The following is a 24,176-nucleotide window of genomic DNA, read 5'->3' as shown; positions in this document are numbered from 1 at the left end:
TTACTATCTCTGCTCTTGTATTCTAGCTTTTATGAAATTAATGCTAACATCATGTTTGCTTTCTTAACTGCCAAGCGAACCCATGTGTTAACCTTAAGAGAATCCCGAACTAGGACTCCTCAGTCCCTTTATGCTTCAGACATCCGAAGGTGTTTTTCCCATTTAAGAAATAGTCTACTGCCTCTATTCTTCTTATCGAAGTGCATAACCTCACATTTTCCCATATTGCATTCTGTCTTCCACTTCTTTGCCTATTCTCCTGGCCTGTCCATGGCTTCTGCAGCCTCCCCACTTCCTCAACATTACCTGTGCCTCCATCTATCTTTGTGTCATTTGCAAACATGACAACAATCTTTCTTTGTCCAGGTCATTAATATGCAACTTGAATAGTTGTGGTCTCAACACTGATCTCTGTAGAACTTCTCTAGTTACTAACTGCCATCTTGGATAAGATCCCTTTATCCCCATTCTTTGCCTTCTGCCAGTCAGCCAATCGTCAATCCATGCCAGTGCCTTGTCCCTAACAACATGGCCACCTGTCTGGCACTTTGTTAAAGGCCTTATAAAATCCAAATCGATCGCTTCCACTGGCTCTCCATTGTCTTGCTTGTTATCTCATCAAAGAATTCTAACAGGTTTGTCAGGCATGACACTCCCTGAAGCCGTGCTGACTCCGCCCTATTTTACTATGCACTTCCAAGCGCTCTGCAATTTCATCCTTAATAATGGACTGTAACATCTTACCACCAACAGAGGTCAGGCTAACCAGCCTATAGTTTCCTGTCTTCTGCCTCCCTGCCTTCTTAATCAGGAGCATTACATTAGTTATTTTCAATGTTGCTGTGAGTCCCAGAAATGCCTTTGACCATTTTGAAATTAAATTTCTATTATATTATTGAGCTATTGCTCCTCTAAAATGGCACCAACAGGATGGTAAAGATGATGTGGATCATTTACCTTTGGATGAGTGTGAAATGGGTGACATTGAAACAGCTGCCCCTTGTACGCCACAGTATGTACCATGGGGAAAATTGGACTGATCCATAATAAGTGATTAATTCAATATGATCCTGTCTACAATATCTCTTATGGCTTACATTTCCACCTGAAGTGTTTAACAGTTATAGGGATACAATTTCTAAAGCTGAGGCTTACAACCTACAGAATTATGGACTTCAATTGATAATAGTTTGTATTTATTCTCTATGATTTGGTTTAGTTGCTGTAAAATGGTACTTAACTTTTGTCAAATTTAAGTTATTCTATTGGTCTGATTTTTAACCTTGCTCTGCCATTTCAGTCAATGATTGTCCTCCCCCACCACCTCCTCCTCCTGACTTTATCGTTGACCTTGATGAAATGACCCCACCACCACCACCTCCAATAGACTACTTAGATGACCCTCAGTGGATACCAGCTAATTACATTGAAAAAGGTACTGGTAGGATTTCTGTTTTTAGTTCTTATTGGAATTTGTTTCTTTTTATCTAAAGATTGATATTATTTTATAGTTGTACAGCAAACGTTTTGTTAACCTATAGGACCAGGAGTGTGCCGGTTGATCAGTTATTCTGGATAATCAAGAGGTCTGCATCACTGCAGTAAACCCTGACCCAAGTGAAAGTCTAACAGGTTTATTTGAAGACACAAACCTGTTGGACTATAACCTGGTGTCATTGTGATTTTTGACCTTGTCCACCCCACACTAACACCAGCACCTCCACATCTTGACCAAGTGAAGTTTTGAGACAACAACATCCCTCAAAAAATCAATGTAAAAACACAAAGTAAGTAATAGAAATGTAATGCAGGGGTATACACGTCACTGTTATACTTTATTTGCAACAAAAAGACTTGGACATCGCAGGAGATTGCCATATTTGAAGGGTTTTTTTTGCCGGTATATCAACAGTACCAATTGATAAAGTGCCAGTTAAAACAAAGTTTGCTGTGCCAGATTTTTGACTTAAAAATGATTTTGTAGGTGATTTGCAGGGTAACTTTTGAATCTGTGAAACTGTGTAATTTTTTTCCCATCAATTTGGATTTGTTTTTAACACTTTTAATACCCATTACTGCTAATGAGGATCTGGAAAAAATATTTTTAATTGTCATTGGCTCAAGAGGCACAATCAAGTAAAGAGTTTCACTACTGTGAGCCAGCCCATAGAATACATTTTGGAATTGAGGGATTTTGTGGTGCAGTGGTAGTGTCCCTACCTTTAGGATAGAAGGCTTGTGTTCAAGTCTCGCCCGTTTCAGAGGTGTGTCACCACAGGTTGATTAAACATAGCTATGTATTGGAACTGATGCAATAACGTTGCAAAGTGCTTCACCGGAATTTCATCTTCAAACCTGTAGCATTTATTCTTTCAGCTTAATTTTTCTGTCTATTTATTTGTTATTTCTCTTTCCATATCAGCCTTTTACTTCCCATTCTTCAAAGAACAGTACAGCACAGGAACAGGCCCTTGGGCCCACCAGGACTGCACCGACACATGACACCTTTTCTAAACTAAAAGCATTTTTCCTCCATGCAGTCCATATCCCTCTATTCCCTACCTATTCATATTTCTGTCAAGATACTTCTTAAACATTGCTACTGTATCTGCTTCTACCACTTCCTCTGACAGCCCACTCCAGGCACTTAATACTCTCTGTGTAAAATAACTTGCCTCTCACATCTCCTTTTTAACTTTTCTCCCTTTATCTTAAACCTAGGTCTCCGAGTAATTGATATTTCCACCCTGGGAAAAATACTCTGACTAACAATTCTATCCATGCCTCTTGTAATTTTGTGAAACCTTTCTCAGGTCACTCCTCAACCTCCGAAATTCAAGTGAAATTTGGTATTCTTCATGTGTACTCATCAATATTTACATATCTGTAGACTCTTTTCAGAGAAAAAACTCCTCCATTTTGGTTTATCTGTTCCCATTTGGTATGTGCCATACTGTAGTCCTTTCTTTGAATCAGCTTTATAAGTTTAAACCTAGTCTTTATAACTCAATACTCTTGTATGCATAGCCAACCTCTAACATATGCCACACCATACTTTTTTCTGCTGCGAAATGAGCGATTTTAAAAAAATGCAGATCTTTTCAGGCAAGAAATGCCAGAGGTGTGGTGACACTTGCATTAGATCTTCCTACGAAGCTGTTCCAGTTGAGACACTTCTGTTTCATATCACTTTGACCACTATTGCAACCTTAAATTGGACTAGGCACTGGAAGGAAATACTTCCAGGGTTATTGGATTGAATGGGCGAATAGGACTGTCAGGATTCCTGTCAAGAGTGTCCTGTAGACTTGATTGCTTGAATGCCCTCTTTCTGTGCTCTTAAGTACCTCCATCTGTGCTTTCAGTCAGCCATATATGGATCTGTATGTTCTTCTTCCTCAGTTGTTGCATTGTATGACTACAAAAAAAGCAGTGATGATGATTTGACTTTTAAACAAGGAGAAGTCATCTACGTAACTGCCAAGAATGAAAATGGATGGTATGAAGGTGTTATCAATGGAGCCACAGGCTTCTTCCCTTCAAACTATGTACAGCGCTTGGACTAAGACAGCAGGATACAGAAAGGACATTGCATGTTCATGGGACTGCAAGCAATGTGTAAATTAGCCATGGTAGTAAGTGGTAATGATTATTTAGAAAATAGTTTTGTTTTTGCAATAAACACCTCTGGAAGGGATATTAATGTTCGTTCCATTCTGTGAGTGCTGTTGTTATTCCTCAAACCTTGAAACTGACTGAAAATAAATCTAAAGAAATGAAAATAAATACTTTACCCAGTAAAGCTTGGTGTCTGTTCCTCCATCTAGCATTTGAAGCATAAGAGGTATTCCACCTCTCACTGGCAAAAAGCAATTCTAAATCCTAAACCAACCAATGATAATTAGAATACGGGCCAGGCCATCTATTTACTTCCATGGATAAAGTTCCACAGAAACCTGTGAAAGGCAACCAGGACCTGCCAGAGGGGTAAGCTTCCCTGTTAATTATACAGATGAAATCCTACAAGGGCAGCTTTGACTGAGAGGAAGGCCATCCTAGAGGGTGTTGGGTTGGTTGATGGAGCCGCCAGCCGCTTTTGCCAGATATAGGGTGGAAAGCTAGGCATGAGCTTACTATCCAGTACTGGTGGTTAGCCAATTTGAGTGCCCAAAGACTGTGACACTGTTGGCATCTTCTTGGTTGAGGACAGGTCGCCAGCTGAAGTCAGAGTCAGAGAGATGCCTAGAGTAGGTTTACCAGTGGGTGGCCTATGAGATGTATTAGCACCTAGCAGGGCTGTGAGAATTAGGAGGCAATGCAACAAAATTGAGACGTCTTCAGATGGACTCTCAAGATGCAGGACCTGTTGTGGTCCACCTCAGCAACAGAAACAGTGCCAGCATCCACCTCTGCCAGTAAGGATGCCAGCCTTCCAACGTTGCAGGACCGTTAGTTAGGTCTGCAGCCTCATGATCCTGCCTGCTATCCTTAACTAGACATAGGATATGAGATAGTTGATCAGGAGGCAATGTTCACAAGATCACAGCAGAGGGTGCGCTATCAATAAGTACTAGGACAGGATCCAGAAATGCTCTCAACTGTTGACTATTATTGAGATTCCACCCCTAACTTCTGAACTCAGACCTGCAAATGAAAGACAAAAAAATCTTTGGTCAAATCCAAAACTAAAATTTCAGAAGTAAAAATTTTGTATTTTTAATAATTAAAATGAGCAATATGTAAAAAGATGGCCTAATTCACCATGTTGTAGATTCTTGTTCGTTTCTGACACCGAATTAGTTTCATAAAAATCTGTATCTTGGTAATATTAATGATAAGCCTAACTTGAAAAGATTTCCTGAATTGCTCAACATTTTGGAAATCTAAAATTCTGTGCATGTAATAGAGCTCAAAATCGAATTTTTATTTGTTTAATGCCTTCCACAAACTCAGGATATCTGAAAGTGCTTGACAGTGACTGAAGAAATTTTTTAAAAGTGTATTCACTGTTGTAAAGTAGAAAATGCAGCAGGCAACTTGCACATAACAATATCTCCCAAATAGCAATATGCCAATGACTGTATACTGAAATAATTTTAGACGGGGCTGTATCACGAATCAGTGTAGACTGTCATTGTTATTCTCCAAAGAAATGCTAACACCAATAAAGTGTAAATATTTTAATAATATACAGACTTAACTAACAAAATAAAGTGTGAATTCATTTTTAAAAAATCAGCTAGTAGCAGGTGTAGACTTAGAACAGCAAGACTGTTGGTAACGTATGACAGTAATGCACCTCAACAAGTGAAACCTTTAAGTTGTGGTTTCTGTTTAATAAAATAAAATCTCCCTTAATTCTGATTATGGTAAATAATCAATACAAATAGGGCTATGAAATGATCTGATTATAAGTAGTTTGTTCTTCTTGATTAGTGTTTGTGAAAGGGAGAGTATGTACTTTAGCTTCAGAAAATTGAATTACTAAATTACATCAAATCTCTCATGCAAAATAACTTTAATTTACCACTTCATCTTTTAATCTGCTGCGAATAAATTTAAAACTTTTTAAAAATCATATCCTTGAATAAATCATCAACAGCATTCTAAAATTGTTATTGCAATTGTTATTGCTCCATTTGTCAGTGCTGGGTACAATGTGAATGACTATGTGCATGAAGCAGGGTTGAACGTTATGCAGTGGTTATTGCAGAGTCCAAGAGGCTGGTACTGGAGAGTTGAGTTAATGTTGCAGTTGCATGCTACAGACATAATGATGTTCATTTGAAGTTTTTGATTGCATCTTCAGCACTTGAGTGGTAATGTCCTTTGTTTCATTTCAACTGGCAACGTCTTCCCGTAATAGCATATTGTGCTATTTCCACAAGCCCCATATCCACCCCCCCCGCCCCCATACTAACCGAGCTCTTGTACTTGATGCTGAATCAATTGCCTCCTCGTTAATGTATACCAACAGAGAAAAGTTAATGCTGTTGCCAATGAGCAACTGCACCTAGTTGGTTGTCTGTTTTAATACATGTTTCCACTCACAATGAAGATGATTAAGTAATTCATTTGTTCATCAAGCCTGAAGCCTGCACAGCTGTAAATGAGTTGTTGATCTTAAACCAGCCTAAACAACTATACTGCTATTTATTTTAAAAATTACTAGTAGGTATTAAGTAACTATCCTCTACTGAATCTACTTTGGTGGGGTAAATGACCCTTCTTTCATCAGGGATGGTGACTGTAGTTTCGAATGTGAGTTTTCTTTGCTGTATTTTTCTTTGTAAATCAACTCTACAGACTATATTTGCTGTAGTATGTTTAAACAGTAGCTATGTAAATAAATTTTGAATCCTACCATAATTTCTGCCCCATCTACAACTCATTGATGCAGTGAAGTCAGTAGACACACTAGTTTATCTATGTAAGCTGAGTACACTATGGAGTTTCCCCACCACTGGATTCTCCCATGCTAAAATGTAAAATATTTTTCTTTCCTTGTTCTGTTTTAATTTTTACTGATATTCCCTCTTATTTCCTGACTGTGCTCCAGGTGAAAGATGTAAATAAAGTTTAGTTTTTTTTTAAAGCACAGAAATTAGTGTTGGCATTGTTTTAGACTGCTGTGTGGGTTTCTATATATTGACACAAATGTTAACCTGTCTGCTTTAAAATGAATAATACTAAGATAATGGGTGATGGAATATTGTTGACCATTTTAAGAATTTGGCCTACTAGTACATGCCATCAGTAATTTCTATGCTGCACAATATAAAATGATTTTTATATATCTGATTAACACACTGAGTACTGAAAGAATTTTTGTACCTTTTGTATAACACCTGCAAAAATAAATTTTCTATACATGATAGTAGAATTAAATTAATGGAATATTTTATATTTCAGTCCTTAAGTGATATAATTACATTCTACTTCATTTCTGTAATAATGCAGCAGTGCCCATTAAAGGGAAATGAATTGTAACATTTCATGGGCATATCCCTTGTGATCAGTCACTTGATTTGAATAAAGAGACATTTGGAATAATTCAATAGGATTAAAGAATGAATTTGTAGGATTTGAAATAAAATAAATTCTATGTCATTCTGCCAATACAAATTAAAGTGTTCATGTTTTATTGCACAAAATTCTCTCTGACATTACCTGTTTCATAATGTCTGATGATTTCAATAACAAATTGACGAATATAGTGTCTTAGTAAAAAATGTCAATGTATTTCACAGGAACAAAATCAGATATTTCATGATTCACAATTTGCTAGAGATGATGAAACGGAATTTATCATTCTACTTACTCAGCTCTGCCTTCTTGAACTATTTATTCATTTTAGGAAGATATATAATGATACCCATTACTTAAGGCATTAGAAGCCTTAAGGTAAATTTAAATGATATTGGTATGGACATTCTTTTGCAATATGAATATTTGTGTGTGTGTGTGTGTGTGTGTGTAACTGAACCATACAGAGCAGATTCAGGGGATTGCTCTGTCAACTGACCTCAACTGAGGCAACAGTGTATCTCAGAACCTCACAGTTAAGTAGGCAATATATCAGCCACGTTTCTTATTCTCCTTAAATGCCCATGTTGGAAAGTGGGCATGTTTATAGATATTAGGCAGGGACAGGACAGGCTTGGCTTTGATGGCCCTTAGTTTACTGACAGGCACTGATGGGATCATCCATGTGTAAGTGGAAAAGCCCTCCAGCAAGAGTTTACACCCACAGAGTGCAAAAGGAGAAAATGGGATTGCCAAAAAAAAAATGAAGAATTAGATAACTAATATTTTTATTAGACTACAGATGGTTCATAATGAAAACTGAATGTCTGCATCGTCACATTTAATAGCAGATGGTTAGTACAATAAGGCAATCAACTGGGATTAGTTTTCAATATACCATTGTTTAAAAGTGTCCCAGTGTTATCGAACATAAGCTGGATTTGACTGTATTGGCTATAAGGAGAAGTTGGACAAACTTGGATTGTTTTCACTAGAGTGTTAGAGGCTGAGGGGCGACCTGATAGAAGTATATAAAATTATGAGAGGCATGGATAGAGTGGATAGTAGGTGTATTTTTCATAGGGTGGAAATGTCAAATACTAGGGGCATAGGTTTAAAGTGAGAGGGGGAAAGTTTAAAGGAGATGTGGGAGGCAAGATTTTACACAGAGGGGAGTAGGTGCCTGGTTTGTGCTGCCAGGGGAGGTGGTAAAGCAGATAATATAGAGTCATAGAGCTCTACAGCATGGAAACAGACCTTCAGTTCAACTTGTCAATGCCAACCAGATATCCTAACTTAATTTAGTCCCATTTGCCAGCATTTGTCCCATATCCCTCTAAACCTTTATTATTCATATACCCATCCAAATGCCTTTTAAATGTTGATATTGTACCAGCCTCCACCACTTCCTCTGGCAGCTCATTCCCTACATGTACCACCCTCTGCATGAAAAAGTTTCCCCTTATGTCCCTTTCAAATCCTTCCCCACTCACCTTAAACCTATATCCTCTAGTTTTGGACTTCCCCACTCCCAGGGAAAAGACCTGTCTATTCACCCTGTCCATGCCTCTCATGATTTTATAAACCTCGATAAGATCACCCCTCAGCCTCCAACGCTCCAGGAAAAATAGCCCCAGCCTATTCAGTCTCTACCTGTAGCTAAAACCCTCCAATCCTGGCAACATCTTTGTAAATCTTTCCTGAACGATTTGAAGTTTAACAACATCCTTTCTACAGCAGGGAGACCTGAATTCTACATAGTATTCCCAAAAGTGGCCTAACCATGCCTTGTACAGCTGCAACATGGCCTCCCAACTCCAATACTCAATGCACTCTTGAAACATACCAAATGCCTTCTTCACTATCCTATCTACCTGTGACTCCACTTTCAAGGAACTATGAGCCTGCACTCCAAGGCCTCTTTGTTCAGCACCACTCCCCAGGACCTTACCATTAAGTGTAAAAGTCCTGCGCTGCTTTGCTTTTCCAAAATGCAGCACCTCACATTTATCTAAATTAAAGTCCATCTGCCACTCCTCAGCCCATTGGCCCATCTGATCAAGATCCCATTGTACTCTGTGGTAACCTTCTTCGCTGTCCACTACACCTCTAATTTTGGTGTCATCTGCAAACTTACTAACCATACCTCCTACGTTCACATCCAAAACTTTTATATAAATGACGAAAAGCAGTGAACGTGATGTTTAAGAGGCATTTAGACAGTCTCATGAACAGGCAGGGAATAGAGGGCTACAGACCATGTACAGGCTGATGGGATTATTTAGAATGGCATCATGGTAGGTACAGACATGATGGTCTGAAGGGCCTGTTCCTGTGCTGTAATGTTCTAAGTTCTAAATTCTATATAAACCTTTTGAAATGTAGGGCAACTATTAGTACATGGAACAAACTATCTAATTCAAGCAAGAAATATCTTTTCAGAAAGAACTATTGGGTCCATGTGAATTATTTTTGGTGCCATTCTGATTATTCCTTCTCCATCAAGTTGATAATTTATTTTTACTGTGGATTTTAAAAGTTGCATACCAGGAATTTACTGACAGTGGCGATGATGAGTTGTTGGAATTTGAACACTGCCACTGTTCGGAAATTAAAGAAGAGTCAACCTTAAAGGCTGTATTGTTTCATGAACACGGAGGCAAGATGATGCCAAAGAGTGGTGACTTTTGTTTCAGCGGTGGGGACACGGCAAAGGTGTCTCGAGGCTGGCCACCAGGCCCATGACCCACGGTGGAGCACTTAACAAGGAGAACTGTAAAGTAGATCACTTTTCTCTATTTCTTTATTTTTTGGCCTTTATATCCTATGGTTCTAGTTTATTTTTCTACATTTTAAGATGGTGCCAGGGAATGTTACGACAGTTTTCACTGTATTTTGTAACAAAACACACTTGACAATAAATAAATCAAATCAAAAGAATCAATCGTGTGTTTTTTCCCATTTTGATTTTCTGATCGGGATCAGAAATAGGGTTTCCAACCCAGATTGGAAGATCTGAACTCATACTTTTCAACTCTGAGAAGCTTTGATCTTCACATTTGAGGCTTCTCATTTCTTTCATTTACAATCTAGACTAGGGAATCTATATTTTGAAATAACCAATCATCTGGTCTAATAGGGTAGCCCTTCAATTTGACAAAATACTAACATTTCCTGAAATCCCAAAGCAGGATAGCGTTTATAGAGAGCAGATGTTCCAAGCCCCATTTGGCACTGAGATGAGGAGAAATGTCTTCACCCAGAGAGTGGGGAGCCTGTGGATTTGTCTGGCACAAAAAGTGGTTGAGGCCAAAACAATGAATGTTTTCAAGAAAGTGTTAGAAGGGCTAAGGGTTAAAAGGGTATGGGGTGAAAGTAGAAACAAGGAACTGAGTTGAACAATCAGCCATGGTCATATTGCATGGTCATCTGCTTCTCCCATTTTCTGTGTTTCTAAGAGAGGCTTTGTGGTGCAGTGGTACTGTTCCTATCTCTGAACCAGAAGATCCAGATACAAGACCCACCCTCTCTACAAAAGTGTCATAACATGTTTGAACATGTTGGCTAAAAGCAATCGAGAACAAGAGATAACAAGACCATTCCAGAAGCTAAAACATGAGATCTTCAAACATGAAGAGAAAGAGACCAATGCAGAGGGTTGAAGAAAGATTGCTGCAGAGACAGGTAGTAGGAGCATTAGCAGAAATCAGCATGCAGCTACTGAAGTGAAAGATCAATTTATAGAGCCATGTAAATGTTCTTTGAATTTACCAGCTGGAAACCCCAAGTCAATTTTTAAAAAGCTAAAGCTTTCACTGATTGAGATCAGTCAAAGATGGCTTTTGGTCACTGTATCTTCTACATTCCAACACCATTGATATGGAAGCAATCTGCTATTAAAATTGTACCAAAAAAAATTGTCATTCAGGAGTATGAATGTGGTCCATCTCCTATACCAATAGCAAAGGATCAGCACAACCACCTTGGCACAGCACTGGATGAAGAAAATCCATTAAAGATAACCTATTGTTGAACTGAACTCTGGCTGTGAAAGTAATGTGCTCAAAAATAATCTCATTAAGCCAGGTAACTGAAATACATAAGCCAGTTATTGGTTTGTTGAAGAGAAAGATCAGGTAACAGGCTGATTAGCCCATTGTGTATTGAAGCAGCTGTTTACTTGGCAGACCAGAACAAATAACTAAGAATTGGAAAGAACAAGACCCTCAGTGAGATCCCTCCTCTCTGTCACTCTCCAGATAATTTGTAACTGTCTGCTAATTTTTACTATCCCTGTGCTGTGGACAGGGATTTTCAAAAAAACTCAACACTGCAGCTACCGTCTCCAAAAGGACCATCAATAATCTGGTTACATTTTTAAACGACCCTGATGCCAAAGGTAGCAGTACCACCCATTCTACCCAAAAGCCAGCCAAATCACTAACCTTTAATATACAGATGTCCCTTTAATGTTACTGAACTCTCAATTCCCTAATGTATCCTCCCACACTGTAATCACTTTGTGTTGGTATGAATTTTGAGAGAGGGTATGAAAGTGTCAGTTTGAAAATTTATTTACTTAATTCAAGTTTAGGTACTGCAAAAGATAGCCTCTTTTCTTGAAAAGAAAATTTTAGAAAACCTGATTAATAACTGCAACACATAAACAGTTAAACGATCAATGATTTGGCAAATATATCCATTTCAAAAAACAGTCAAACAAAGAGAAGGAAAAGCTGAGAGCCATTCAGTCCCTCTGCACATGATTGTAATAAGTAGATTGAAGCCACCTGGAATTCAAAGGGATTGTAGCATAAAGCACAGCAGCAAAATAAGCACAAAGTTAATGACGAGTCATTTCTAGTCGAGGCTTCAAATTGACATGACTTCCAGCAAATATGCAGTCCAGCCATTCAGAGTGTGGTTGTAGAGTTTTCCACAGGGGGTATCTGTTATAATTCACTTGCAGTTTCTTTCATGTTCCAGAGGTCTCATTCTTTTCTAATGAATAGCAAGGCCATGAGATTAATGCCTTGCCAGCTGTCGATTCACTAACTGACAAGGATGCTTTTTAATCATTTATTTCCACCATTCTGATTGCTTGCATCTTTATTTGAGTATCAATCTCAATATTATCTACCACAGATCCTCCCACTATCTCTTTTGATCAGCTTTCTACTCAGACCAGCGAAAAACAGAAGATGCCAGAAGCGTGCTTGAAATTTTCACACAGCCCATCAAATGGGAAGGTCATGATTACTTCTCTCAAAAGGAAACAACAGGCACAGAATCCAATTGGGATATTCTGATTGATCAGATCCAATCTAACCTCAAGACAGAGCAAAAGTGATTAACCCTTGAAATACTTGTTTTCTGTCAAAGCACCCAGGAATGGCTAAAGCAAGATATTACAGCTCCGTGGCAAGTATTGCATTCAGTCTCCTTTTTTTTTCCCCTAAAGCAGGAGAGAGTATTAATGAATCTATGTCAAAAGGATAAACAGCTATGGGCACAATAATCCCCTCCCCTGAGGCATTGTGTGAGGTGGCTAGAAGGGGAATTAATTGGGTGAATTGGTCCTTGAAAGAAACCCACACCTACCCCACATCTTGTCACTTCAATTAAGTCAGAAAATCCATTGGCAGCCTTATCAAGCTCCAGTTGAGACCCTTAAGTTGTCAATTAATGGCCACTTAAGGGCTTCAACTCACCCTCTCCCTAATTACTTGGTTCGCTGATGGGTGAAAGGGGTGATTGGGTTTCCTGACTGGGGCACCATGGTGCCTTGTCCACCAGATTTGGGGGATATGGTGGCCTCCAATTGTCCCAATCTGGGGACAATCGGAGATACAAATTGGGATGGGGAGGGGCAAGGGGGGATGACCTCCAAAACCCATCTCTTGTTCTCGTCTCTGACCCTCCCTCTTCCCCACAAACCCCGTCCTGCAAGGAGTACAAAGGAGTAATACCAGTGTTAAACCTTTGACTTATGAAGAAACACACCCACGCTTGTCTGTCAGCTCTTAATGAGTTGCGGGGATTGACCAAGTTTTCTTGGAGGTAGCAGCGGTGTTAGATGCTACTAAAACCACGCGTCCTCAAATCAAAGTGGAAAACTTATGCGCCGGTGGGATTGGATGGAATTCTAATGAGATTCAACAACTAACCAACTGAGATAGGATACCCCGTTGATTTCACTCTGCTGTCTGGAGACTATTCCTTAAACTGCAACATTCAGAATTTCTTCCAGCTTGAATTTTAACATTACTTTAGACTTCAGAGTCCGGTGACCTGACAGCTCACTCTCTCCTCCCCTCCCGTCTCTAGCTTTTCAAAATGTGCTATGCTCAATGAGGGACACTGGTAGAAAAAGGAATGGCAATGAATAGACTTCAATATTGTCAACAGCAAGTCAAGTAGTTTGAGGATAATCATCAATTACTTTACAATGTAGAGTGCCACAATAACATGCAGAGAAAGAACACTCGTTCAGCCCACTAGTCAAAGTTTCACAGTACTTTTTAAAGTTGTTTTTTCCTTAAGTCTTTTTTTAAGGAAGAGAAGGTCCACATACAGAATTCAACCTAAAATGGCAGAGGCGCAGATGAGGCCTCCATGCATGGCTCCAGCTAATCTATTGGAGAAAACATCCTGACCTAGAAGAAAGTACTTATGGGTAAGAGAATGTCACTAATTACAGCTCTGAAAACACTACAGAAATGAAGTAACCTGTGGCTGAGAAACTGTCCAAGATCATTTGGGAATTTTCGTTACAATATTTTATTATTTGAAAACGAACAATGAGGCAATGTTGACTTTGCATGTGCCTTGGTTATTGTTTGTTGAAGTTTCAGGTTTGGACACAAGTGAGATGTCTAAATAGAGCTTAAGCAATGAGGAAAATTGCCAAAATCAAAGTAGCATAGTGACCCTTGACCTTTATTGTTGGTATGCGCATTTTAGTGCATGTGGTTATGTTTCTATATACATCAATGGGGGAGAAAAGATACAATGTACCACACGATTCAGATCCAGGCCTCATTTTTACTGCCAAATGGAGGGCGCTGAAATGCAAGGAATTCCTGTGCCATCAAACCAACATTGAAGAATGGCCATCTGCACTTCCTATTTTCAGTTGGAGGCTCAGGCTGTTTGGAATTTGGTCAGGTGACCCAGGAAGAACTGAGGAGACTGCCAGATCCTGAGCAGTCTGAGCACAAAGCCTGCCTCAGCGCTCCATCAACCAAAAACCAAAAGAAAGTACAGAACAGTCCTCCAGCTCTTGTACCTGTCACTCCCACCCACAAACTATTCCCTATCCAGGCCACCCTATATCCCTTTGCCCATCCCAAGGCCACTCAAACACTGTACTCAAAGATATGCCCCCCTACTTACTCTCAGGGCTCTCATACCTCTCCATGCCAACTTAGTCCTTACTTTCACTCAACATCCTTTCCCTTTCACAGACTATATCGACTCACCTGGTATCCAACGTTACACAAGTGGACAGGAAAACAAAATATATTGCTTAAATTCTGATAATGCATACTTTATTGAGAAAAGCATTTTCATTCATAAAAACACATTTGACAGATCTTAACTGTTTTGACACTGCTTGAAAACATTTGATATGTGAACACTTCTTAACACTCCTTAACATTCAAGGAACTCTACAAGTTCATTGGAGGCAGCTCATCATTTAAATGGCCAATTGCTGCCATAAACTGCACATGTGTGAACCGCAGCCTACTTCCAATCTCTCTCCTGCAAAAATGGGAACAGCTGACTTCAGCGGTGGGGGGGTGGTGGAGGTGGTGCGGGGGGCGAAGGATTTTGGGTGTCTTGCACTATTTTCATCATGGCAAAAAAGATCTTCATTGTGCCAAAAATTTTATGCCTGAGTTTTAGCTGGGTCTGAGGAAACTATCAACTCAGAAATATGTAGAAGTTCTACAAATGTGTAATACTGCCAATAACTTTGTGAATTATTAATGGATGAATTTTTATACTTTGAGTTAACCAATTCCTTAGGTACAGTTGGTTCGTATAAGGGGTTAAGTCTGATTGTTTAACATATAATGAGACACAGTATATATCATCACAGAAACTGATGCAATGACATATGATCTTACTCTCTCTTACAGACTCGTGGCAAGATAAAACCACAGTGAGATGCTTCTTAAGTAAAGCTAATGTTTTCTTTGTCTAATCGATCTCTTCTTTAGTAGCACAATGAGAACGAAAATGTTATAATTGGTACTTTAGTGTTTATCTAATAAATAAGCCAGAAGAAATGCATAACACCTTCTGGTCCAAAATCAATTGAATCAGCAATCTGTTGAAATTGTTTTTTCTTGTGTTGAAGAGCATGTTTTTCTGAAGGGTCTCAAAACATGGTGCAATGCAGAGACTGATGAAATACAATATGTGAAATTATGCTTCACTTCCTCTTTCCAGGATCAGCTAGTCTTGGCCAAGTGTTGCTTGTTTCAGGCAGAAAGTACAAAAGAAGAAACGTGAACATTAGAACAGAAAGTGGTCGTCCCATCTCGAAATGAAGTTTATCCAGCCTATATCCTCAGACAGTTTTCACCATCATCTGTGATCTAGAGGTTGAGTTGCAGCAAGTTCATATTTATCTTATCGTTCATTACACAATGATAGTTTTTGAAAAGCAGGCCTAATATAGCATAAGAGGAGCAGAAAAGTTGACATTTCGGGTCGGGACCCTTACTCAGAAGAAGGGTCCCAACCCAAAACGTCAGCTTTCCTGCTCCTCTGATGCTGCCTGGCCTGCTATGTTCCTCCAGCTGCACACTGTGTTGTCTCTGACTCCAGCATTGGCAGTTCTTACTGTCTCTAATACAGTATAAGTTGTGATGATCAAGGCATAAAGACAAACTGCCACTGAACAGAGGTCAGATCACATATTTATTCTCTGCTGGACTGGTGATATAGGGCAGGGATTCTCAGAGAAAGTGAAACTACTTTAATCAAGAAACAAAGTGGAGAAAGTAAAAATAACGAAGGAGGAAGAGAGATATTAAGCGAAAGAGTATGTTTGGTTGCACTAGCTCTCATTATGAATCTGTATCAAAAAAAAGGCATGGATTATACCCCTGCACCAGAGCAAAAACACGAAGAGACTCCACATTTTATAGAAGGGGTCCTGGTGGAGGACAAATTCTAGTTCAGTCACCCTCTGGATTGAGATCATTGGGTAAATATGCATTTCCCTTTGAAATCAGGATATTCATTATGCCAAATGACACCATTATTAAGATGGTTGCAGCTGTCTCTGTGCCAATGAGATATTAAACATGCTGGGCATTCATGATGTGTGCTATAATATCCTCACCCAGATGTTACAGACTGAGGTAATCCCAGATATAAACTCCTGATTCCTAACAAAATTCATACTCAACACTTTCTAGACAGCAATCTGGAGTTAGCTGCAGATACAAGCTTTTAAATGTGCTAAAGCAGTTGTAGTGGCAGTGCTATTTTCCTTCTCTGGAAGTGATGAGATGGAAAAACAATAGTTATCTCCCTGTCCTTGCTCTGACCCCTGCCCCCAAAATCCCTTTGCTCATAAGCCCATCCTGCTCGAAGAACAACAGAAGACTTGCCTTCCCATTGATGGACCTCCTGAGGAGTATCCCTCACCTGGTAGAATTTAGTACCCAGAACCCAGAGGCTTCTGATTGGATGGCAGTCAGTGTTGAGGCCCGTGATAGAATGAAATATTTGGTCTTGCACACCTGTCAGCTCATAATGATCTGATTGGTAATTGGTGGGAGATCCAGTGAGGTTTCCTATTGGGGGAGGGATACAATATCTTCATTGCCATCTAACATGCTCACTCCAACTCTAAAAATACATGGGAAAATTTTGCTTTGGGTCTGTCTGGATTATTTTAATCCCAAAGTTTAGCCAACATTACAATGCAAAAAAGTTGTAATGCTCCAAGGGACAGCCTCAGAACAGAATTATTTTCTGTGTATCATTAAAAAAAGTCATGGAGTTGTAGACCTGTAGCCTGTAATCACCAGTTTTTGTTTTGTAGTTTTACGTGTTTTCATTTCATTTATACTTTGCTTTTGATTTTAAGAGAAATGATATTAAATCTGTATTGAATCTTCTAAATTTTTATTTGACTAATTAGAAATTAAGAGTGATGGCGCTTTGATGAAGTCAGAACCAAATCAATCATGTAGTCAATAGTAGTAATATTAACTGTGGACTTCAGCATTTCCCGGGGCAGGTTTCCTGAGTATGTTCACAGGTTATGTTAACAACAGTTGACTGAGCTATGGCTTCCCCTAGATTCCCTGCTACAGGAAATAGTTCTAAAAAGGGAACTGTTTACTATATGGACCCTGATTATCCTTGAACTACAAACCAGGACAATGAATGACCTTAGATATAATGTGGTCAACTATACGGAGGGGATAACAAGGTGTAGAGCTAGATGAACACAGCAGGCCAAGCAGCATCAGAGGAGCAGGAAGGCTGATGTTTCGGGCCTAGACCCTTCTTCAGAAATGGGGGAGGCGAAGGGGGTTCTGAAATAAATAGGGAGAGAGGGGGAGGCGGATAGAAGATGGAAAGAGGAGAAGATAGGTGGAGAGGATACAGACAGGTCAAAGAGGTGGGGTGGAGCCAGTAAAGGTGAGTGTAGGTGGGGAGTTAGGGAGGAGATAGGTCAGTCCAGGGAGGATGGACAGGTCAAGGGGGCGGGAAGAGGTTAGTAGGCGAATCAGAAACAAAACTGGAAAAACTCAGCAGGTCTGACTGCATCTGTGGAGAGAAAGCAGAGTTAATGTTTTGGGTCCGGTGACCCTTCCTCAGAAAGGAGGGCAGGTTATTTGATGATTAGTAGAACTATTAATGGCATGTGAGAGCTACAATCAAGAATGTGTAAACGGACTTCTGTGAAGTCTGCACACTTTGCAAAGAGACATTGTTGTCAGAATCGTATTTAAGGAGAGCCGGGATAAGGTGGTCAGAAATTAGACTTAAAGGGACACAGCCTCTAGGATTTGTTGTTGCAGCCAGAGTGGCCTATTCAAACATTGCAGACAACAGAGGATGGGACATCGAGAGAGTAACTGACCAAAGAGTCCAGCCTTGCTTAAGGTTATTTAGAGATCTAGTGATGTATATACATCAAGGGAAACTGTATCACTTTGGGGAGCTGTCTTGAACAGAGCAGTTGGAGTTTACAGTTTGTGCTTTTAAAAAAATTGCTTTTCTTCCTTTCTGTTACTATATAAGTGAGCAAAGTATGTTTTTTTAACTTAAGAAAAGTTTCCTTCTTGCTTTTTGTTTTATCATTTATAATTGTTTAATCATTATGTAATACAATTGTTGTCTGAGCACATTACTTCATATTGACATGAAAACAGAAAGTGCTGGAAAAGCTCAGCAGGTCTGGCAGCATCTGTGGAGAGAAATCAGAGTTAATGTTTCAGGTCGAGTGACCCTTCCTCAGAAGGGCTTCGGTTTTAACTTCATATTGAGTTATTCATTCTTGTCTCATCTAGAGTATGGTTATGACCCAATGTGAAACTCCACAAGGCACTCTCCCACCCAACAGAGGCATTATGGCACAGAAGGAGGCCATTCGACCCATCAAGTCCATCAATTCTTTAGTTTGACATCACTTCAACAAATGACTCAATGAACTGCTTACCTGTTAGGTAGAGGTTTTTCACAGGAGTTTTTCTCTGAGAGTGGCAACAACTTCAGGAGTGAACCGAGTGAGATTCTGGTCTGTGCCATACATCTCTCCATGAGGAGCAGCAAGGTAGTATTGGTTAGTGAGTGGAGTTGCAACTTTGACGTACTCAATCTGGAATTTTCACAGATACATAGTTCACAGTTACCTCTCAAAATACTATCGACATGACAGTGTTGGTTTTCAGACATTGTCAGGCATTCCTGTCAAATTGCAACTGGTCAGTCGTTCCTCTCAAAAGAGACACTCTCATTTGAGTAATTATCCAAGAATAGATTTGTTGATTGTCTTCTAAGACCATTTACTAAAACATACAAAGATTATGGTTGGATTTCTTTATAATTTTAGTGTCAAATAGAACTGGTTGAGGAGTGAAACAAGCGGCCATTCCAATATTGACTTTCCCTTAAACTATAATGTCTCCACTCCATCACATGATCAAACCACAGAGAAAAACAGCTTGGTCTTTTATATAAATACTTGGTCCTCCTGTGCTAAATTCAAAGTTTTAATTCTCCTCCTTTTTAAATGTTAAAGGAGCTATGAGTATTATCCATAATGAAACATATGTCTTGAGAGACCTATTTTCTATAGAATTTGTTAGAGAAATGGGAAAAGCATGAAATAATTTTAGCTGTGCTGTAAAACTGCAGTTTTAAAGTTCATTTTCAAAGTGTGACATTTAGAACAAATATTACATCTGAGGCCAAGGCTTTCATCTACCCCACCATTCCTCTCAACTGGACATTAATTCTCTTTCAGGATCCTTGGATAGTGAGGCAGATGGTGCATACAGAATGTAATCATTCATGGTAACTGTTGCTCACAACCAAACAGAAAAAAAATTGTAGTTCTCCTGCTTCACTATTCAAAATCAAGGGTCAATATTTTAACTTTACTTTTTACACAGTTAGTCGTGTAACAATCCATCCGCTAATTGTTTATGCTTGAATTATTTTAAACAACAGGTCTTCACATCACCAGAGAAATATTCTGATGATTTTTCAAGCTTCCGTCCCATATTATTTCTGTTTGATTGCTGTTTCCCAAATTTCTTTGTTCCAAGGTCCCTTGAAATTGGCTCTTCATTATTTATCCTATTTTAGTCAGGAAGGACAAATGCAGTGATGCTGTGCTTCCAGTGACAAAGCAATATTTCAAATGAGTGTAGGTCAAGACTGCAGCCCTGATTCTCTGACCTACACACTCTTTGAGCATGAATCCCTGCTAGAAGTGGAACATTTTCCCTATGGTCACAAATCGGCAGTTGGAATGAGTAAACATTCCTGCAAAAGGTAGTCAGGTGTGAATGCCAACTGGTGCTGCGATTAAGTGGTACTCTAGTTGAGAGACCATGTTTCATTCTGTTCTCAGGCTCAGGCCAGACATCTCAGTAACTGTTTCTCTATTGTCATAGTACAATTGTTATTTTTACATTATATATATATATAATGTTAAGCCATGGACCAGCTAAGCTCATCTAGAATCTGTTAAACCCCATCTCTACACTGCTAACTTGCATATTTGTTCCAAACGATTGGATCAATCAATTCTCCAAAGTGAATATTTATCAGGTAGTTTCATGTGTTTGGTGATACCTTATCTTTGAGTTGAGGGAATATATCTGAGGCCCAGTTTATTAGCTCTCTGGCAATAGCCATCTTCAAATTCTCATATCTTCTCCTCTGTTCTTTAATTTTGTGTCCTTCCATTCCTCAAACCACTCATAATGGGCCATGGTCAGAATAGTCATACAGGAATTTCCTGACAATTAGAAACAAGAACATATATAGCCATATATATAGCACATTTTATGAAAAGAAATGAAGAAAGGCAATTCACAAGAGTGTGTTATCAAACAACATCTGATACAGCCACATAACTGAGATAATAAAAACCTGGATTCAAGAGGCATGTTTTAAGGGGTTTTAAATAGGACAATGGCAAAAAGGTGCAGCAATGTATTCCAAAACTTTGAGTCTAGCAACTGAATGTGTAGCTGTGAACAGTGGTGTGACTAAATATGAGCGTGCTCAAGAAGCCAGAACTGGAAGGGCACAAATATCTCAGAGGGATGTGAGGGTTGGGGAAGGTAACAGATAGAGTGGGGGGAAGGCAATGGAGGAGTTTATAGCAAGGTGAGAATTTTAAAATCAAGACATTGCTTCATTAGGAGACAATGTAGTCCAGTGAACACTGAGGTAATGGGTAAACAAGACTTATTGTAAGTGAAGTCATCAACAATGGAATTTCGAATGAGCTCAAGTTTAAATTATTCTGTGATCAGCTTTCAGCAACAGATGATCTAGTTATGACGATTTAAAAGAAAACTTGCCTCAGCTTTTCAAATGATGACATTTGCTTTTATAGATTGGTGTCATAGGAGGTGTCAAAGATCAAAGAATGACATTAAAGAATGAAGACATTTTCATCCTTGCCTACTCCGGTAAGATTGTCTGAATAAAATTAGGTTTATTTAAAAAAGAAATACCTTCTTTACTTTACCCAGACAATAAGCAATTGACTGAATTTAAAAAAATATCCAATTGTTTTTAATGTTATTGTGACCTCTTCTTCAAAGTCCTTCCCTCTCCAGCTGGTCTTCAACCGGTGACAGTAAATTAATTGTTCCACCATTCTACCAATTGTTTTCAGTCACTGGCAATGTTTTAATACTCCCATCTATGCTTTGGAAACAGTCCTCAGCTTTAAAAGTGTAGTTTCAAGTCACCCTCATGCACCTAGATCAGGAGACCATAAGGAATAGAAACAGGAATAGGCCATTTGGCCTTTCAAGCCTGCTCTATTAGTCAATAGGATCATGGCTGATCCAACATTCCTCACGTCTACTTTCCTGTTCTTATCCCACAATCCTTGATTTCCCTATTGATCAAGAATCTATCTAACTCAGCTTTAAATTAACACAAGCACTCTGTCCCCACTGATCTCTGTGGCAAGGAGTTCTAAAGACTCGCAATCCTCAGTGAAGAAATTCCTCTTCATCTCAGTCTGTCTGCTTTATAACGGAGTATTAAAATAAAACAATAAGCACAGTTAAGCGACATCATTCATTCAATCTCACTTTCTTTTCCATAGAAAAACTCCATCAACCACATACCCCACGTATCATTGCAGGGATTTAGACTCTCTTAACCTGCCAGCAAGACTTTTCTGGGTTGTAATCATTTTGCATGAATAAGTGCTTCCTGATATCAGTCCTGAACAAGTCTTTTATCATTTGTCCCCCTTTTCTTGCAATTTTGTTCAAATTGAAACATTGCAAATATTAGTTTGCTTTGTTTCATTGAAGTGAATTAATGTTTAATAGTAAGATGGAGAAATTTGACTGCTGTACAATGACCTCCCCATGGACCCCAGAAAAAAGCATTTGTGATAATGCTGTTGAATCTGAAAATATGGGATGGTTTAACCTAAAATAAGGTCTTTAGTTTTACAAAGAGGTAAAGATGTAATGTTCAATTGACCTTTTTTGATTATGTGAGCCTATTTACTATTGATACTCAGAGTATTTGATTGGTTAAGTCTGGGTGTGAACTCAGAGGAAAGTGAAGAAAGCTGGTAGCAAGTTGCTAGAAGCGGGAAAGAGCAGACCTTTTAAGTCACAGTGAACAAATTCTTGTTACATGTATATAACCTGGTGTATCATCTACGGAGATTGCCAAGGCATAAAACACAAAAGCATGTTTTACAGCAAAACCAGACAGGCAAATTTTTGGGAGGGGATACTTAACCAGTGATTCTGAAGGATGTGCTCTGAGCTGCATTCTTCTGAATTTAATTTAGTTAATTACAAGATTTATTATTAATTTGTCATTGCAGACGACACATGTGCTGTGTATAATTACATACAAAATAATGTTAGTAATTCACACATATTTCAGTGCATGTTTCACTTATTTTCACAGAATTCAACCAGTTCCCGTGGCTATATATTTGAACTATCATTACCTTTCTCGTGTTCTTGTCAAACCTAGCAATATTGCACGTGTCCTATTGAGCCCTCTACTCTGCTTTCCCAAATGATGCATGAAAAGCAATAGAATTTTGTGCGCTCGGTGGAGTCATTATGCAACTGGGCCATATAGATCAGGAGGCCCCAGGTTCGACTCCTAATTTGCTAAACTAGCTGATAGTTGTCAGCACACCAGAGAATCACTAGTGTTAGCCTCAGAGTTGATGAGCCAGGGAAAAAATAAGGCAACATTCCTGCTTTTGACTTCAAACTGGTAACAGCTACTCCTTATGTGGATATGATGTCATCTCTAATTAACTAGGTATAAATGCAAGTAATTGCTACTTGAGTGAGATCCCAGAGAGCAACCATAGCCTGCAGCAATATTGGTACAGCATACAGGAAAACATCAAGAGACCAAAGCATACTATTCAGATCCTTTGTTAATTAAATTAGCTGCTGGCAGTTTACTTTGATAATTAACTAACTATGCCTCCTAATTCTAATCTCTAGATTAAGGCCTTGCTGACGCATTATGCATTAAACAGGGAAAAAAAGACACCGCTGGGGCACCAGTGATTCTGTGCCCAAACAGAAGTTTTGTGCACGAAAGAGAAAAGAACAAAAATTGGGAAACAAAAATACTAATATTCGATGGCTATGCGAAAACACTGTGCCATCATTAGATTTACAATATGAATCAGATTCTATTTAATAAGACATTGGCACAAGGCACGTTAAAATTTCTATTGAACTGGTGAATAGACTTCTGTTACCTGGGTAGCGCTTGGCTGATGGGAAGGTAACAAATAAGATTGGAATTTCTTCTGTAAATTCCTCTCTGGTTGCAGAAAGGGTGTAATTCATTCTGGACCAAAATTGTCAGTCATAGGTAACAGTTATTCCTTCCAAATTCCTTTTTCAACTTTTTGAATGGCTGGAAATAGAATCTTAATAGAACATGCAATGTTAAATTGACAATACTGACAGGTAGAAGTCTAATAAAAGTTCACATTTTCTCTTTAATTAAATTAAATTTAATTAACACAACGTTCCTGGTATAAGAGATAGTAGGGACTGCAGATGCTGGAGAATCCGAGACAACAAGGTGCAGAGCTGGATGAACACAGCAGGTCAAGCAGCATCATAGCTTTCTGCTCCTCTGATGCTGCTTGACCTGCTGTGTTCATCCAGCTCTGCACCTTGTTCCTGGTATAAACCAGGCATTCACCTTTTCCTCATTCAAATTGCTTTACTATAGGGAGCTCCCCTTCAAACAGCACTGTGGGTTGTCCTACACAACATGGATTGCAACAGCTCAAGCAGACAACTCACCATAAGCCATGGGTACCCGCATGGGCCCAAGCTACGCCTGCCTCTTTGTAGGTTACGTGGAACAATCCCTCTTCCGTACCTACACCGGCCCTAAACCCCACC

General features: G+C 39.1%; 2 protein-coding genes across 3 annotated transcripts in view; one reads left to right on the top strand and one right to left on the bottom strand.

The window, feature by feature from the left end:
* The window catches only part of LOC109917606 (abl interactor 1-like), a 29,397-nt gene extending 22,331 nt beyond the window's left edge, over positions 1–7,066 (top strand). The window contains exons 8-9 of one of the 2 annotated variants that reach the window (XM_048614796.1): positions 1,301–1,435; positions 3,403–7,066. In XM_048614796.1, the coding sequence (XP_048470753.1) occupies positions 1,301–1,435; positions 3,403–3,566 (299 nt within the window). In that variant the 3' untranslated portion in view covers positions 3,567–7,066. The remainder of the gene's footprint in view (positions 1–1,300; positions 1,436–3,402) is intronic. The other variant, XM_048614795.1, reaches the window with a different exon arrangement.
* Positions 7,067–13,527: 6,461 nt separating this feature from the next.
* Positions 13,528–24,176, bottom strand: part of si:ch1073-13h15.3 (all-trans-retinol 13,14-reductase) — a 52,016-nt gene continuing 41,367 nt past the window's right edge. Inside the window, 6 exon segments of the mRNA XM_048614412.1 lie at positions 13,528–13,682; positions 18,722–18,754; positions 18,757–18,880; positions 20,365–20,447; positions 20,450–20,530; positions 23,516–23,607. Coding sequence (XP_048470369.1) covers positions 13,528–13,682; positions 18,722–18,754; positions 18,757–18,880; positions 20,365–20,447; positions 20,450–20,530; positions 23,516–23,607 — 568 coding nt within the window.

Source organism: Rhincodon typus, chromosome 30, assembly GCF_021869965.1.
Source record: "Rhincodon typus isolate 14 chromosome 30, sRhiTyp1.1, whole genome shotgun sequence".
NCBI lineage: Eukaryota > Metazoa > Chordata > Chondrichthyes > Orectolobiformes > Rhincodontidae > Rhincodon > Rhincodon typus.
The sequence above is the reverse complement of the archived record's forward strand: the minus strand, read 5'-3'. Positions and strand labels throughout refer to the sequence as shown.